General features: G+C 29.1%; 1 protein-coding gene across 1 annotated transcript in view; it reads right to left on the bottom strand.

Moving 5' to 3' along the window:
- Positions 1 to 4,022: 4,022 nt before the first annotated feature.
- The window catches only part of LOC134690632 (uncharacterized), a 53,038-nt gene continuing 37,772 nt past the window's right edge, over positions 4,023 to 19,288 (bottom strand). Inside the window, exons 3-4 of the mRNA XM_063550608.1 lie at positions 6,624 to 6,768; positions 4,023 to 5,085 (exon numbers count right to left, since the gene is read on the bottom strand). Coding sequence (XP_063406678.1) covers positions 4,948 to 5,085; positions 6,624 to 6,768 — 283 coding nt within the window. The 3' untranslated portion in view covers positions 4,023 to 4,947. The remainder of the gene's footprint in view (positions 5,086 to 6,623; positions 6,769 to 19,288) is intronic.

Below are 19,288 nucleotides of genomic sequence, written 5' to 3'. Positions count from 1 at the left end.
CACAATGAATTGTATGACATGTGTATAATGTAACAATGGTAACAGATAGTCAATAAAATGTAACAAGAATAAGTAAAGCTTTTTAAAACTTTACAGCATGTAAAATTATACCATTTACTCTGGATGAGTTCATCTTGCACATACAAGAGTTTTTTTTCTCTCAGACAGGAAGAAAAAATCTCCAGTCAACTTGACACCTAAATTTATAATGATTTTTTTAAGGTCAAAACTTCAAAAATAATTCCAAACATCCAGAATGAATAGTGAATTTTTACAAGTTTTATTAAAACTTTATAAGTCAATAAAACAAAATTTTGATATGCCATAATACAATATATTTGTCTGTTTTTGAAACAAAATCTGAAGAATTAAAAACCCATCAGATGGGTTTTGGTGATTTTTTGATACATGTATATGTATTTCTCCTCTTTAAAAAAAATCATTGTTTTGTAGAATAAATTAAAATTATTATTCAGTTATAACCGAAAAGTTAATAAATACTGGTAATATTTTACACATCCAGAATAAATACTTTAAGTAATGTGTTATATTTTTTACTGTCTCACAGTAAAACAATTAGTTTTTCATTGCTTCAAATAAAATTCCATAATTGTACAATAAATATAAGGCACACAATTTAATAATACAAAAATCATTTATATACATTTCAATTAAATCAAATCAATTATTCTACATAATGACTTAAATTCTATAACATTACATGAAGATGGATATGGTTTTAACCTTTCACCTCTAATCTATAAGCCACATGACTAATTGGTGTTATCTGATTGGTGAGATTAAATATTCATACACTATCACATGAATATGTAAACTGGTCCTGTATACAATTTTCTTTTTGTACAGTACACTCAAGATGATGACATTAAAATTTAGCCATGCTTGTGTTTATGGACTTCCTGTAAAACAAGGTGTTTTGTACTGATTTCGGGTGAAAACTGATAAATTACATCATTAACATACAAAATACATATATACAGTGAAACCTCTCTAAACGGAATCTTACATCAAAGGAAAACCTGGCTAAACCAAATATGTTTGTATGCCCACTCATAACAAAGTGTATGCCCTGTGAACCTAAAGAAACGGGACATCTGTAAAAACAGAATAAAATATTAAGTCCATAAACAAGTTCCTTTTAAACAGGTTTCACTGTACATAGATATTTTAGTACAAATCAGTCACAATCAGTATTATTCACTGTGAAAAGCAAAGAGCAATGTTTGATCAATCATCTTGTGTGTATTGTACTATAAGAGGGTTGTCATAATAGCCAATGATTCCAAAACATAAAAACTTAAAGACAAATATTTCAAAGAAACTGTTACATGGTTTAAATGATAATATGAATGATGTGATTATACAATGATAAAATTGTGCATAATTACAGAGGTGACATCACAGATATAGCATTCAGACACACTGCTACTGTACAAGTATAAAATACAAATATAAAGCAGTTTTACTTTACCGGTATCAAACACCTTCATCAAACAAGTCATACTTTTGGTTTTGTGTTGATTACTTCCCTTTATAGATTTTAATTATCTCCCCTTGATAGAAGAGTACTTTGTGATGTACATACTTTTTAAACAAATTGATTATAAAGGGAAATAACTTTTGATGCTAAAACCTTAAATTCTTTATCAGTTAATCCCATTACTTATAAAAGAAACTTCTCTGTAAGGCGCTACTTATATTAAAGAAATTTGTGCTTACCTTTTGGGAAATAAAGAGCAAGATAACTCTCTTTGTGGGTAGTTACCTTCCTTTACATCATCACAAGATTCATTCTTTAAATGATAGCAATATACGACGAACAAATTTTCAAATTTTGCGGTCGTATAAAAAGGGCTTTAAAATATCTTTTAACAAATAAAAGTTGAAAACAATTATAAAGAGCAGTAACAAATACAAAACAAAAATATGAACCAATTACAACAATAGAGTCAAACAGTACATACATATATATGTGATACACAAATCACTTTAATTTACAAATAAATGAAAACATTGTTGAAGTAGACTTTATACAAAGTTTTACATGGTCCCCACAAATGTGGACTCAAGAATTAGTGTGAAATAAAAGATCTTTTCATTTAAAGTTGTTCAGATTTTAAAACCAAAAAATAAATACACTTTCTATTGTTTTTAGTGTAATATTTTGCATAAAAATCACTGTGGCATCTTATATTGAATTGGTATAAATGTTGGATGTCTAATAACCCAAAAATACAAACCTCTAAGGCCATCAAATTGCATAGTGATTTTTTTTTGTGAATCAAAATTAAAAATAAAGTAATTGCAAAGGTTAATTCAGTGGCTGATCCAGGGGGGAGGGTTCCAGGGGTTGGAACCCCCCTTTTTTTTGACAATGTATTCGAATAGTGACATAGTTGGAACCCCCCCCCCCTTTTTCAAATGGCTGGATCCACCACTGTAATTCATGGTTTTATCTAAATCAACAATAAGAAAAGTGAATGTTTCCTTTTCAAGACATTTGTTTTGGTCCCATTCAACATGGTTTAAGGTCAGCAGTAATTCAAAAAGTCTAACAAACTTGCAAATATTAAATAAAAGTTGTCCAATACAGCTAAATTAGACAACTTACTGCATTACAAGCTACTTAAAATATAAAGACTTTTATTATTACTGTTTTAAAATGTAACAATAAATATGATATGATGATATTTTATGCTTATTTTAAGAAAAATTCACAAACATAATTCCTTAGTAAAGATTTGCCTAAGGATCTTTTGCCTTTTTATTAATCATAGTCTCCATTTCAATTCCCAGAATCTAAGATTATCTTTTACACTCACTATTATGATTGATTGATTGATTATTGATTGCTTAAGGTCTTTATTTATATATTTAAAAACTTACACATGATTGTTACCTATACATAGTATAAAACTTTTCTTCAATTTTTAATTGGAGTTATCTCCCATTGTTCAAAATTAAAAAAATTTGGTGATGTTTTTTTTTGGTGGAAATTGCAGAATCAATCTGAACTATAGCCTAACTACAAGTTTAAACATATTAAATATGATCAAATAATGCTGTAGTTCCATGCTCATGTCAGGATCTATCTTAGAGTTAAATAAATTGACTAGAACAATAGACGAAAAACATATTAGAACTTGAAAAGAATAACAAAGAGGAACTAAATAAGAAAGCATTGTACATAATTATCTATATTTTTTTCTTAATTAAATTTACAAACGATTTAAGCATACATGCTTACTTTCATCATACAACCAATATTTTCATATATATATATATATATACATTTTAATCATAAGCACTATGGTACCAAAATTTGAGAACTATTGTCAGTTTTTAATTTTCCTTAAAGCTACAGGACAATTACAAATATGCTATTGTTATTTTGTAATTATAGAGAACAAAGCACTACAAAAAAATATTTAAAAAATAATCTAATTCGATTCCACTTTTTTATTTCAAATTTTTGTAATTACCCAGAATGCATTTGAATCTGAAATTTTGCCACATAACAATATTATTTGTCTTGCAGATTGTCTTTTTTATTCTATTAAGCAAAGATTGTGAATTTTGATATGTCATTTTTCATCACTGATTTCTTTTTTTCAATCTTAAAATATTTAATAGTTTGGTGTATACCAGAATAAATAAATTTGGTGTGTTTACTGTCTTCTGATTGGTTAAAATTATTAGTTTTATTTTCAATGTTGTCAATTTTGATGGCGACACGCCCACTCTGACGTTGTGTATTCATACGCCAACATGTGTGTACGTTGTTATTGTTAATATAAAAAGTTCTTTGAGCCTTATTTTTGATAGAAATTTATTTATAATGAATGGCAATAATTTATTTTGATTTTATTGAACCATAAAACTAATTTTTGACTCTTCACATTTTACATAATCCGCTTTGCGGATTATTCAATGTAAAGAGTCAAAAATTAGTTTTATGATTCAATAAATTCAAAATAAATAATAGCCATTCATTAATTGTTGATTATCAAATTCACCAAATGAACTGTAAAATATTATTCACTGATACTATATAATTTTGATTGAAAAAGAAAAAATCGCCCATCCTTAAATTTGTTGTGAAATGAGTTATTTCCCCTTACATCTGACTTCAAAGGTTAAAAAACAATTTAAGACTGTGATAACTATCAGTTACACATTTTTCTTGAATGACTTTTATAGTCTGTTTCATATTCATGATATTTTATTTTTGTAGGTCCTTTTATTTTTCTTTCTCAGCTAAAAATATATATATGAGCAGATTATAATTTTGTATCATCAATGAAAACATTAAATTATTTATGCCATTTCAATAGAATTGATAATGAATGTTGCCTAACTTTACTGATGCAAAAAATTAAAACTTCAATGCAATGTGGTAATTGATAAAAACGATTGTGAAAGTATGCACTTAGTCACGTTATAGTCATCAATAAAAACGTTGCATTAATTTCTTGGTCTAAAAAGCTAAGGATTGACTAAAAGGAGGAATAACTCTACCGATTTAAAACTGATTAATAACATACAAAATGGAAACAATTATAACCAATGTAACTTAAAGGCCAGTTCAGACTGACCTGGTTGCACTAAACTTTTTTCAGTGTTTAAATGTCCCCTTATCCATAAAATTCAATGCTATTCTCTATTGGGTTGTCACATAATGTTATCATAACCAAATCATTTAAAGCACTGTATATTATTGATTGCTTGAATAATTATCTTTTCCTGGTTGATTGTCTTCATAGTGTTTTCCACACTGAATTCTATCCATATGGAATGCTACGCAATGAAAAATAAAACAGTCATGGTTAAATCTAATGTAATAATCCAATCATGAAATAAGGCAATCACTTTTCTGATTAATCACAATCAGGATTGTACTGCAAGAATGTATGTATGTAACATTTGTTACGTTCGCATAGCCATGCACTGTATTGTATGTATCCAGCCGAACCCTGATGGCATGTCGTGCCACACGAAATTCTCCCGTGTACGATTCAGTAAAACACGATTTTCATTGTGAAAGTCACATGATGCATTACTAACCTGGAAAGAGAAAACAAAATTATAATACATTTTCTTTTAATATTAAATAATAATATAGTTCATGATGGTCAACATATTTGGCTTCATATTTAAGGTTTGCTGTGCTGCTATACCGTATAGGTTTTGCTATTTTCTGAAAGGCCAAATGTTGACCTATACATGTTAGATAGTTGTTTTCAACTATGTAATTTGGACTTGGGTGGATAGCACTAGTTGTCTCATAGACAGTCATGTTCCACATCTTTTCTATTCCTGTTATATTGATAATTATAAAATAATATAGAATTTACCAGAAATTTAAAAAAAACGCAAGAAAATAACATACAAATTGATTCACTCTGCAATCTCAATTAAGTTTCTATCTTTTATTATTCAATCCTATGATTGTGAGAGAATTATCTTACAAAAACAAACTTTGACTGAATAATTGACAGAATTTTGACTTCCAGCCGTTTTACTACTGTTCATTCAATAATATTGATCTGCAGATCTCAGCAAGATTTCCCAATTGCCTCAATTATTTCTTTTCAATTTCATACAGAACTTTACAGAACATGTAGAGAACCAAATCCTCCGTAGGGAAAACAAGAGTCCATCAATTGAAAGTTTCCGAGCCGAGTTTTGATTGTCATTTCAATTACGATTGTTGATTTCATTTATCGTTTCTCTGGGAATAAAGAAACTTGATAGTGTCTGATATAAATGAAAGGTTTGAAAGGATTGGTATTGTGTGGGATTACAAAGGAAACTGCTTTTGGATTTGTATTGACTAAACCATCATGATCGTATTATTTACTAGCACGGCTAGTGCATCTGTGGAGCAAGATACTGAAAGAGACTAAGTCTGAAAACTGATGTTCAGTGCAACATGGTTATAGTTTGTTGATGTGGTTCATAAATGTTTCTCATTTCTTGTTTTTTTATATAGATTAGACCGTTGGTTTACCCTTATGAATGGTTTTATACTACTCATTTTTAGCGATCTTCATAGCTTGCTGTTTGTTGTGAGCCAAAACTTTCTTTTTATGTATATAAATGTATGGTTCTTGAAGTACATGTCAAAACAGAGAGTGAGTTTCCTGCCTACATTTTCATCAAAGGGAGATAATCTTGAGATAAGATTAAGCTGACAAACTAAATCCATGAGTTCAAACATTGACAAAATCTCCATATTCAACAAGGCAACATCAAATATGAAAAACAAAATCACAGGGAAAAATATACCAAAGCAAAATTGAAGGAAATTGCAATAAACCAAAGCAGAGCATTGAAATGATTTCAGAGTTCATATTTTCATAGAAAGTTCTTGCAGGTTCAAAAATTATGCAGTTCTTAGGATGTTTGTTTTATAAGTTTTAAAAGATAAATGTATGTATTTACAATATAGTAATGTTTGCAACATATAAATCTAACTAGAATCTAGACCAGTCCTGTGTAGTTTTTGTTATTTTGTTTTCTGTTGATTTGCTGTCCAATTTTTTTTTAATAAAATATCATTTATTTATTAAATGAGTTGTCCCCCTTTGTATCTTACTTACAATAGCTGCCCATAGAGTTCTTTTGACTTCTATAGATCTCATCATTTGTCTACATAATTCTGCTAACTCATCAAAACCTTTAGTTTCTGTACATTTTGTGTCTATGCCTTCATATAACCCATAGGCCATGCGCAAATTATTCACTCTGAAAAATACAAAAATAATTCATCATTTAAAATAATTCAATTATTGAAGAAAAAAAAATACATAATTAATAGGACAATGAAAAATTATACACTGAAAAATATAAAAAAATATGTATAACCCATAGGCCATGGGCAAATTATTCACTCTAAAAAATACATTTTTTTTTTTTTTATAAAACTGGCTAACTTTAAGAAAATATTTCATCTCTTAAACAATTCAGCCATCTAAAATACAAAAACAAAACATATATATAATTAATGGGTTACAGAAAAATTATTTACTCTGAAAATTACAAAAAGAGTTCATCCTTAAAAAGAATCAATCATCATAGAAAAATATGTATATAGGTCATGGAAACATAACTCACTCTGAAAAATACAAAAATAATTCATCATTTGAAAAAAATTAATTTATTGATGGATAAAAATACATAATTAATAGGACATGGAAAAATTATACACTGAAAATATAACCAGATGCTTCGCAGGGCGTAGTTTTATATGACCGCAGAGGTTGAACCCTGAACGGTTGGGGCAAGTATGGACACAACATTCAAGCTGGATTCAGCTCTAAATTTGGATTGTGATTAAATAGTTGACACAGCATAGGTTTCTGACACAGAATGAATGTGTTCTAATGAACTTAATTTTTTTGTTTTCTCTTAGAGCAATTCACTATGCTGTTCAATATTAATCCTCTCAAAAAAATGTTTGAAGAAATTTTCTTTTTATTTATGAAATTTCAAATGAGAAAAATTGAACCCAATTTTTTAATCACATCCCCCTTTCCCTTATTCCAAAACTAATCTCAATTAAAATATTCTAATGGAGTTTGCAACAATAACTACTCGTTTAAATACATCATAAAACATTAAGATGTTAAAAAACTGCTTGTTATCACTGAATGGTAAAGATTATTTAAATTTATCAGTTGGTAGTAAAAAGTGAATATACATTGTATATTGTATATAACAAAGATTTAAGTTGATTCTGGACAAAGAAAGATAACTCCAATTAAAAAAAAATCTTGCAATAAGATATTTCTTGCTTACTATTTTGGACAAAGAAAGATAACTCTAATTAAAAAAAAAATTGCTATTTCACAATATTGTGAAATTAGATATTTCTTGCCATTGCACAATACTGTGCAATTGAAAAGACTTGCTATTGCACAATACTTAATATAATAATTTTAGATCCTGATTTGGACCAACTTGAAAACTGGGCCCATAATAAAAAATCTAAGTACATGTTTAGATTCAGCATATCAAAGAGGCCCAAGAATTTAATTTTTGGTAAAATCAAACTTAGTTTAATTTTGGACCCTTTGGACCTTAAATGATGTAGGCCAATTTGAAAACGGGACCAAAAATGCAGAATCTACATACACAGTTAGATTTGGCATATCAAAGAACCTCATTTATTCAATTTTTGATGAAATCAAAAATGTTTAATTTTGGACCCAGATTTGGACCAACTTGAAAACTGGGCCAATAATCAAGAATCTAAGTACATTTTTAGATTCAACATATCAAAGAACCCAACCGATTCATTTTTTGTCAAAATCAAACTAAGTTTAATTTTGGACCCTTTGGACCTTAATGTAGACCAATTTGAAAACATGACCAAAAGTTAAGAATCTACATACACAGTTAGATTCGGCATATCAAAGAACCCCAATTATTCAATTTTGATGAAATCAAACAAAGTTTAATTTTGGACCCTTTGGGCCCCTTTTTCCTAAACTGTTGGGACCAAAACTCCCAAAATCAATACCAACCTTCCTTTTATGGTCATTAACCTTGTGTTTAAATTTCATAGATTTCTATTTACTTATACTAACGTTATGGTGCGAAAACCAAGAAAAATGCTTATTTGGGTCCCTTTTTGTCCCCTTATTCCTAAACTGTTGGGACCTAAACTCCCAAAATCAATACCAATCTATTTTTAGTGGTCATAAACATTATGTTTAAATTTCATTGATTTCTATTTACTTAAACTAAAGTTATTGTGCGAAAACCAAGAAAATGCTTATTTGGGCCCTTTTTGGCCCTTAATTCCTAAAATGTTGGGACCAAAACTCCCAAAATCAATACCAACCTTCCTTTTATGGTCATAAACCTTGTGTTAAAATTTCATAGATTTCTATTCACTTTTATTAAAGTTAGAGTGCGAAAACTAAAAGTATTCGGACGACGACGACGACGACGCAGACAATGACGCAGACAACAACGCCAACGTGATAGCAATATACGACGAAATTTTTTTCAAAATTTGCGGTCGTATAAAAAATATTTATATAATTCATCAGACTAATGTACACATTAAGAAAATAATTCATCATTTAAAAAATAATCATCTATCGAAAAATACAAAAATAAAACTTAATTTATAGGTCACAGAAAAATTATTCACTCTAAAACATACAACAACAAAATACTTTTCATAACACTGACAAAAGGAGCCCAATCCATCACATTTAAATAGATCAAATATCTAAATGTAGGAAAAAAACACATAAAAGAGGACAGTTGAGGCCATGTTCATTATTCACTCTAAAAAAATACAATACAAAATATTATTTAAAAGATACCAATAGATTTATATACATCATCCATAAACCTGTATTCATCTATCAAAAATTTAAAACCTGTATTCATCTATCAAAAATTTAAAACCTGTATTCATCTATCAAAAATTTAAAAAGAAAAGTTTGATAAAACATTATAAGGCCCATGTCTGAATAATTCAACCTGAAACAATATCATTCATATTATGTAGGCATAATTATGAACATAATCTATTAACCGTATGATCATCTTATTCATCTATCAAATATATAAATGATTTTACCCTCATGCATCATAAGTCCATATTAAAAACTAATTTCTTCAATAAAATGGGTGAATCCAGCCATTTTTAGAAGGGAGTTCCAACCCGGTATAAAGTGAAGGGGGCCCAAGATGTCACCCATTCAAAAGCATTGATCTTCAAAAAAAAAGAAGGGGGTCTACAAACACTTCTCTTCTACTTCTCTCATATTTGAAATGAAATTTTAAAGTCACAAACAAAATATATATATATATATACATGCAATAACAAGGAAATAATGAGGGAATAAAACATGATTAAAACATATGACATTTCCTTAAAATATCTAGAGACTCTTGGTTCTAAAAAAATAAGATTTAACTCCAATGATATAAGACCTAAGCTTTGTCCTCTGGGGATATCATTCATAGTAAGCAAGGCATCATTAATAGCTTACTGTCAGTTCTATGATAAATATAGAGATCTGATGATTATTGTCTGTTACAGCCAGAGAAAATAAAACATCAGAGAGAATGAATTGTACATTAGGGATTTATATGTGTTTTCTCACGTAAATAAGCTTTGTAGTTATGTAATGTATTATTTTAACAGAGTTTTAGATCTGTTGTTTAATGGTGTATGCATATATTCATAATCCATAACTAAAATAATGTGACAAAAATTCTGTAAAATTGATGTAACATGCATGAGGGTCTTCATGGGGGGTCTTTCACTTCTTTAAATATTTGTTAATTCTATATACCACTTTTCTTTAATCTTAATTATTTTGCCAATTAATTTAATTTTTTTTTACATTTTTTTCAGCAGTCTCATATTCATACTCTTTTCTTGATTTTTTCCCTTTTTTCTCTTTTCTTTATTCTGTCTTGTTTTCTGAACATTTTACCCCTAACTCTCTATTCCTTAAACCCCATTCAGACCATCATGTATGTAACCTTCAAACATACAGCATTAATGAGACATAAATAAGCAGCAGCAACAAAGATACAAGATTCACAAAATGTTTTATCATAAAAGAAGTCCTTGAAAGTCATATATCTTAACAAAAAATTAATAGAGATCAGCATCAACAATATACAAGAGGTTTATGAAATATGTATAGGCTATTTCATGCAAGCTACTGAAATTTTGTCTTGTAATCAACAGTACAGTGAGACGTTGTCTCCCCTTTTTTACATTTGAAATCAACTCCAAAATGAAAATTCTGAAACTTTAAATATAAAGGATTTTTTTGCCAGCATTTAAATTTTCACATTTCTTGGAGATTTCATTAAAATCACCTGTCTGGTGGTTAAAACAGAAGTGTCTTAATGTTTTGATGGATATACCTTCCATTATTGTGTAAGACAATTTTGAAAAGAAAAATGCATTAAAATCAAATAGGTTATCTATGTATTATGCTAGTGTAGAAATTTTCCTCTCAAATCAGTGAAACAATTATGAAGTTGTTGACACATGTGAACCCCCTCCCCCCCCACACTTTTGTTTCCCTTCATTTCTATTTCAAGTTGAAAAACTCTACGAAAAGAAAATATATGCGTTTCAATTGCATGATGGTTCCTTTAATGTCCAGTGGAACATATTTCATGTGTGTCTTTAGGATAATCATTTTTTTCTTAAACATAAATTGCACATGTAATCTCATATAGCACTAGACCAAATAGAATGATACTTCCTGTATGACATGTCAACAGACAGACAGACTGGTATGTTTTAATAAAGCTTAATACCTCAATTCGAAAACAAAGATAATAAAAAGTACCTATAACCTGGTTCAATCATGAAAGCAAACAATTGTACTTCTAATGGAAAACAATTACGAAAATTCATGAATATTTTACAACTACATGGCATTCCATTATACAATAACATTAATGGAAAAATGTCATAAATACAATGTTTACAACATTAACAGACTTGCAAAAGATGGTTATTTAACTATTTATGGCCTAAAAGAGACATTAGGGATTTCCATAATTTTACAAATTATGTTTTGGTTGGAAAACAATAATGGATCTCAGTGTTCTATCAAACCATGGCACAACTTTGGAAACAGTAAAAACTAATGCACGGTCATAATCAATGATAATGGAATGAATGGTAATATATGACATTATATTTTGGTTGGAAGACAATAATAGGTCTCTGTCTTATATCAAACTATGGCATAACTTAGGAAACGGTAAAATCTAATGGTAATAATGGATGTTTAGATGACATTTAATAATGGTCACAATGGCATGAATGGTAAAATAAGATATTTGATAATGTCAGAGTATCATATAGACAACAATTAAAACAAAAACAGAATGACAATGTTTTGTGTCATTGAAAACTGTTACCCAAATTTACTGGCACAAACAGTAAAATGGGATATATTTAATATGTCGGAGTATCATATCTAAGACAACAATTTACAATAAAACAGAAAAGGAATATTTTGTGTCATTGAAAAACTGTTAACAAAATACAAATTCTGTAGATTTAGTTAATTGAGAATATCTGCCAAAGAATGCATCAAGTCATGGTGTTATATTAGAAAATTGTAAAGTAATATTGAAAAACAACATTAATGTGTCTGTAAAACTGTAAAATAATAATTATATATTAGCTCTTCCTGGAATAATCAATGAAAGCCTGCTTATATCATGTATATCATGTATATTAACAGAGAATCAAGTTACAGTTAGAACATTGCAAGATATTGGAAAGCTGTAATAGTACACTATGTTATATTGCATTGCATTGGAAACTGAAGATTCCAGGAAACACAGAGGTTACAAACATCATACCTTTTGACATTAGAAGTAATAAAGGCTAATTAAATTTCAATACTTTAACAGCCAAAAAATAATGTTCTAGGTGGCAATAATTTGTCAACTTGCCAATGCATAGTAAACCTGCATGGTATTCTAAATTACAAATCCTCTATATTTTAGTTTGCAGCATTAAAAAACAGAAAAAATGGTATTCTAAATTACAAATCCTCTATATTTTAGTTTGCAGCATTAAAAAACAGAAAAAATGGTATTCTAAATTACAAATCCTCTATATTTTAGTTTGCAGCATTAAAAAACAGAACCAGATGCTTCGCAGGGCGTAGCTTTATACGACCGCAGAGGTTGAACCCTGAACGGTTGGGGCAAGTATGGACACAGCATTCAAGCTGGATTCAGCTCTAAATTTGGATTGTGATTAAATAGTTGACACAGCATAGGTTTCTGACACAGAATGAATGTGTTCTAATGAACCTAAAAATTTTGTTTTCTCTAAGAGCAATTCACTATGCTGTTCAATATTAATCCTCTCAAAATAAATGTTTGAAGAAATTTTCTTTTTATTTATGAAATTTCAAATGAGAAAAATTGAACCGAATTTTTTAATCACATCCCCCTTTCCCTTATTCCAAAACTAATCTCAATTAAAATATTCTAATGGAGTTTGCAACAATAACTACTCATTTAAATACATCATAAAATAAACTGAATAAAATGTAAAAAAACTGCTTGTTATCACTGAATGGTAAAGATTATTTAAATGTATCAGTTGGTAGTAAAAAGTGAATATACATTGTATATTGTATATAACAAAGATTTAAGTTGATTCTGGACAAAGAAAGATAACTCCAATCAAAAAAAAATTTTGCAATAAGATATTTCTTGCTTACTATTTTGGACAAAGAAAGATAACTCTAATTGAAAAAAAATTTGCTATTTCACAATATTGTGAAATTAGATATTTCTTGCCATTGCACAATACTGTGCAATTGAAAAGACTTGCTATTCCACAATACCTAATATAATAATTTTAGATCCTGATTTGGACCAACTTGAAAACTGGGCCCATAATCAAAAATCTAAGTACATGTTTAGATTCAGCATATCAAAGAGGCCCAAGAATTTAATTTTTGTTAAAATCAAACTTAGTTTAATTTTGGACTCTTTGGACCTTAATGTAGGCCAATTTGAAAACGGGACCAAAAATGAAGAATCTACATACACAGTTAGATTTGGCATATCAAAGAACCCCATTTATTCAATTTTTGATGAAATCAAAAAAGTTTAATTTTGGACCCCGATTTGGGCCAACTTGAAAACTGGGCCAATAATAAAAAATCTAAGTTCATTTTTAGATTCAGCATATCAAAGAACCCCAAGGATTCAATTTTTGTTAAAATCAAACTAAGTTTAATTTTGGACCCTTTGGACCTTAATGTAGACCAATTTGAAAACGGGACCAAAAGTTAAGAATCTACATACACAGTTAGATTCGGCATATCAAAGAACCCCAATTATTCAATTTTGATGAAATCAAACAAAGTTTAATTTTGGACCCTTTGGGCCCCTTTTTCCTAAACTGTTGGGACCAAAACTCCCAAAATCAATACCAACTTTCCTTTTATGGTCATTAACCTTGTGTTTAAATTTCATAGATTTCTATTTACTTATACTAACGTTATGGTGCGAAAACCAAGAAAAATGCTTATCTGGGTCCCTTTTTGGCCCCTAATTCCTAAACTGTTGGGACCTAAACTCCCAAAATCAATACCAATCTTCCTTTTGTGGTCATAAACATTATGTTTAAATTTCATTGATTTCTATTTACTTAAACTAAAGTTATTGTGCGAAAACCCAGAATAATGCTTATTTTGGCCCTTTTTTGGCCCCTAATTCCTAAACTGTTAAAACCAAAACTCCCAAAATCAATCCCAACCTTTCTTTTGTGGTCATCAACCTTGTGTCAAAATTTCATAGATTTCTATTAACTTAAACTAAAGTTATAGTGCGAAAACCAAGAAAATGCTTATTTGGGCCCTTTTTGGCCCCTTATTCCTAAAATGTTGGGACCAAAACTCCCAAAATCAATACCAACCTTCCTTTTATGGTCATAAACCTTGTGTTAAAATTTCATAGATTTCTATTCACTTTTACTAAAGTTAGAGTGCGAAAACTAAAAGTATTCGGACGACGACGACGACGACGACGACGACGACGACGCCAACGTGATAGCAATATACGACGAAAATTTTTTCAAAATTTGCGGTCGTATAAAAAATGGTATTCTAAATTACAAATCCTCTATATTTTAGTTTGCAGTATTAAAAAACAGAAAAAATGGTATTCTAAATTACAAATCCTCTATATTTTAGTTTGCAGCATTAAAAAACAGAAAAAATGGTATTCTAAATTACAAATCCTCTATATTTTAGTTTGCAGCATTAAAAAACAGAAAAAATGGTATTCTAAATTACAAATCCTCTATATTTTAGTTTGCAGCATTAAAAAACAGAAAAAATGGTATTCTAAATTACAAATCCTCTATATTTTAGTTTGCAGCATTAAAAAACAGAAAAAATGGTATTCTAAATTACAAATCCTCTATATTTTAGTTTGCAGCATTAAAAAAACAGAAAAAATGGTATTCTAAATTACAAATCCTCTATATTTTAGTTTGCAGCATTAAAAAACAGAAAAAATGGTATTCTAAATTACAAATCCTCTATATTTTAGTTTGCAGCATTAAAAAACAGAAAAAATGGTATTCTAAATTACAAATCCTCTATATTTTAGTTTGCAGCATTAGAAAACAGAAAAAATGGTATTCTAAATTACAAATCCTCTATATTTTAGTTTGCAGCATTAAAAAACAGAAAAAAAGTTTTGAATATTATGAACACTAAGAATTTATACTAATATAAAATAAACAAAATAATTCAAAAAAAGTAATTTTGCCAGTTCTATTTGTCCCTTTTAGAGTTTAGACCACCATGTTTTGAGATCCCCTTATGATAGAAAGTAACACAGTGACTTTATTAAGTTGACGAAAGAATAGCTAGCAGTATTTCCTTTGTCTTTCAAATTTGTCAAGGTCTCTTTGGACAATTTTAACAATTTTATGCCCCCAATATTTTTTTCTTTCAATTTAAATGCATGAAAGTAATTAAAGCAAACATACATGTATGAACCCCTTATATAAATAAACCTGTGCATATATATGTATACTTACTTAGCTAGGAACATGCTTAGCAACCATGTCATAGTTTATCAACAATCTTATATCAGTCTACCTTTTATATACATAAATCTTGTAACTAGACATGTTTATGTTAAACAAACTACTGTAGCAAATTTCATCTACCATTTAATAATGATTTAATGATGAAACATTAGAAACTTAAAGGTCTGTTATATTGTGCTTTAATTTGTATAAGAAAGTTTAAACAACAACAAATGTAAGATAAGGGACAGACATTTAACATATAGTACTACAGAGAAACCTGCCTAATCCAACACCTACATGAATATTCCAACATGCTGCTGAATCCAACATCTTTTTCTGGTCCCCCAGTGTGTCGGATTTCACAGCTTACACTGTATATATATATCTAGTACAGAAGTTTTGCTTCATAATACTTCCATTACATTAAAGCATTTTATTTTCATGGGGTTTTGATAATTTCAATTGCAGTCTTTGTTGGCTCGATCTGATAATTTTCATTTTCTGCATGTTAACCTGTTACTAATATTTTTCTTAAAAACACCAAAAAATTACATGGAGATATTTTTCAAGATTAATATCGTAATCATAAAATTAATTTTTTTTGTTTAAAAGCAGAAATAAATCCCTGATGACATTTATCCACTTTATAGCAGTCAGTTTGACACCTTCATAATCAAATCATGAGTGCTCAATTTTCTATAATTTCACTTTAAGTATATATTTGCAGTACAAATAGGTTCTGTAATTCAATTTTAACATAATTATGATATAATTTTCATTGGCATTGGAAGACACTTAAATAGTAAACTGAATAAATATAAAATTAAGCAGATGTGGTATGATTGCCATTATTACAAAACTCTCCACAAGAGACTAAATGACACAGAAATTAACAACTGTAGGTCACCATACAATACCATGAGGCCTTCAACAATGACCTTAGCCCATACAGCATAGTCAGCTCTGAATCCATTTGTACTGGTAAAATTTAACCGAAATAATGAGTTAAAGTGTTATTTCTTAATCTTGCATAACTTATTCTCTTTGTACTGTTATATATCATATATGCAATTTTTATCTATCTTGAAAGGGTCTAGGTAATGAGGCAGTGAAGAATGTCATTGATATGAGTATGTACATGCCTTGATACTAATGGGTTAATTATTGCCTTCAACAATGATCAATGCCCTTAATTACTGCACGTAAGTCAGCTATAAACACATGTGTACTGTTTCAATAAAACCAAAATGATGAGAGGAGGGGTTATTTACATCTTGCTACTCGTAAATACATTGTATCATAAACAAAGAAAAATTATGTACTATTATATCATATATGCAACTTTTATCTATCTTGAAGGCGTCTAGGTAATGAGGCAGTGAAGAATGTCATTGATATGAGTATGTATGCCTTGATACTAATGGGTTAATTATTAGGGAGACATACAAAACAATTCTCTTGCTAGTCAAGGTCTAGTGCTTGTTATTAAGTTACAATTTATGAGTAATATCATACAAAATATTGTAGTGAGATCTAGGAATTTCTAGGAGATAAAATTGGTTGTTTATAATTATCAGTTATTAAGTTACAATTTATGAGAAATGTCATAATATAGAAGGGTCAATCTGAGAATTTCTGGGAGACAAAATTGGGTCTTTAGTGGTTGTTATAATCAGTTATTATGAGTAATTATTATCAGGTCCTAAGTGCTTAATTTGTTATTAAATTACAATTTATGAGAAATATTACAAAAATATTGTCAATGTGGGAAATTCTCAGAGACATAATTGGCATTGATTATTATCTCTTACCATCATTTTCATTGTAAATTGGCCTATTATGACTTTTTTTTTATAATTGGTGTACTTTGATGTTCTCATGTTATAAGTACATATATATCTTTGCACTGAAAAATGGCTACAGTTCTTTTTGTATTATACAATGAAAATACATGTATTAACAATGTACCAGTGTCAGACATCTGATTGATTGTTGGTTGCTAATTAACGTCAAGTGGCAAATATTTTATTTATGTTCAGGAAGATTCATTGAACAAGAGAAACTACATGTAGGGATTTATTATGTGGATTTATTATGTACCTAACAGAGTAAACATAATAATTTTACTCTTTTCTTATTATAGTCACCTTCCTTTGCTATGACACAGAGGCTATGTGAGGAGAAATGGTCATTTAGGCACAATTGTATAAAAAGTTCACAATTATAGGACACTGCAAGGATCTCCATGGATGAAAATTGAACGATGGAGAAACTTTCATTATCATAAACCATGTAGCGCGATCGAAACTATTTCATCCTTCTACATAAGGATTGGTGAACATGCTAATTCATTGCTGTACAGTCTTCAACACAGTTCAGAACTGCAGCAATCAAAATGACAAAAACATTCCAACAGCAAAATCAACAGCCTAATCTATATGTATATAAAAGCAGAAACAAGACAAACATTATGAACCACACAAACAAATGACAAACATTGAACATTGTGGACTCCTGACCTTGGGGTTTTATCATTGAAATTTGCACCAACCTTCAACCTAAACTGAAATTTAACAGTAACATTACATAATAGAAAGACACACTTGTAATTAGCAATTCAAATGGCTTAATTAACTTGATGAAAATGACATTCAACAAAAAAAATAAACATATACACTGAAGAACAATTTTTGATTTGTGAAACAATATATAAATAACACATAGCTGAGAGGGTGGTAGAGCAGATTGGTACCCCGAGAAAACATTGTCAAACGCGGCGAAGCCAAGGTTGACAATGCCTTTTCAAGGGGTTCCAATCTGCTCTATCACCCTCTCAGCTATGTGTTATTAACTTATTATACTGAATGTCCTTCCATAATTGGCTTTTACAGATTACTTTTATTTTAAAAGTATTTTCTATGATGTCACGTTTATAACAACGTTACGGGCATTAGAAAAAAACAACAAAAGTCCAGGAAGATGTTTTATTTTATTTATTTTAACAGTAGATAATAAAATCCGAGCCAAAACGTAGAACTTATAAGCATTGTATTTAATTCCTAGATGTAAATTCAATTCATTATTCTTTGAATTATTGATTTCTGATTGGTGAAGAAGAGAGGGTTAACTAAACATTCAAAAAAATTGTCACCCACTCAGTCATGTGATAGAGTAGATTGACACCATCGTCTTAGCCAATCAAAATATGGCATTTTAACGTGATGTATAATAATATAAATTGGCATCTACAAAGAATTTGCATTGTTCTCAGTTTCCAGAAAGTCAAATTGTATATTTAATTTTAAACATGTTAAAGATCAGTATAAACAACTTCAACTATTCCTATCAATTGCTTTACTAGCTTAATAGCTGTATAAATATAATCATGATACTGTATATAATGACATTATGAGGAGCATTTTATAGTATACAAAATTAGAAAACAGACATAGCAATGAAATTTAGAGTTCAATGATCTTGTTATAGGGCTTAATATAAACTCTATTAAAATGAAATAAGGACAAAAATAGAGCCTAGTTGTCATGTATATTGACATATTCTATTTTTCTTCGTTCTTATATATAAACCTTCCCTAATTAAAACACCACATATTACATGTACTATAGTTGTTGATGGGACAAAATATATTGATATAAAAAGACCTAGCCAGTACTCTTAACTTGACAA

This window comes from Mytilus trossulus, chromosome 11 (genome assembly GCF_036588685.1).
Source record: "Mytilus trossulus isolate FHL-02 chromosome 11, PNRI_Mtr1.1.1.hap1, whole genome shotgun sequence".
NCBI classification, from domain to species: Eukaryota; Metazoa; Mollusca; class Bivalvia; order Mytilida; family Mytilidae; genus Mytilus; species Mytilus trossulus.
The sequence above is the reverse complement of the archived record's forward strand: the minus strand, read 5'-3'. Positions and strand labels throughout refer to the sequence as shown.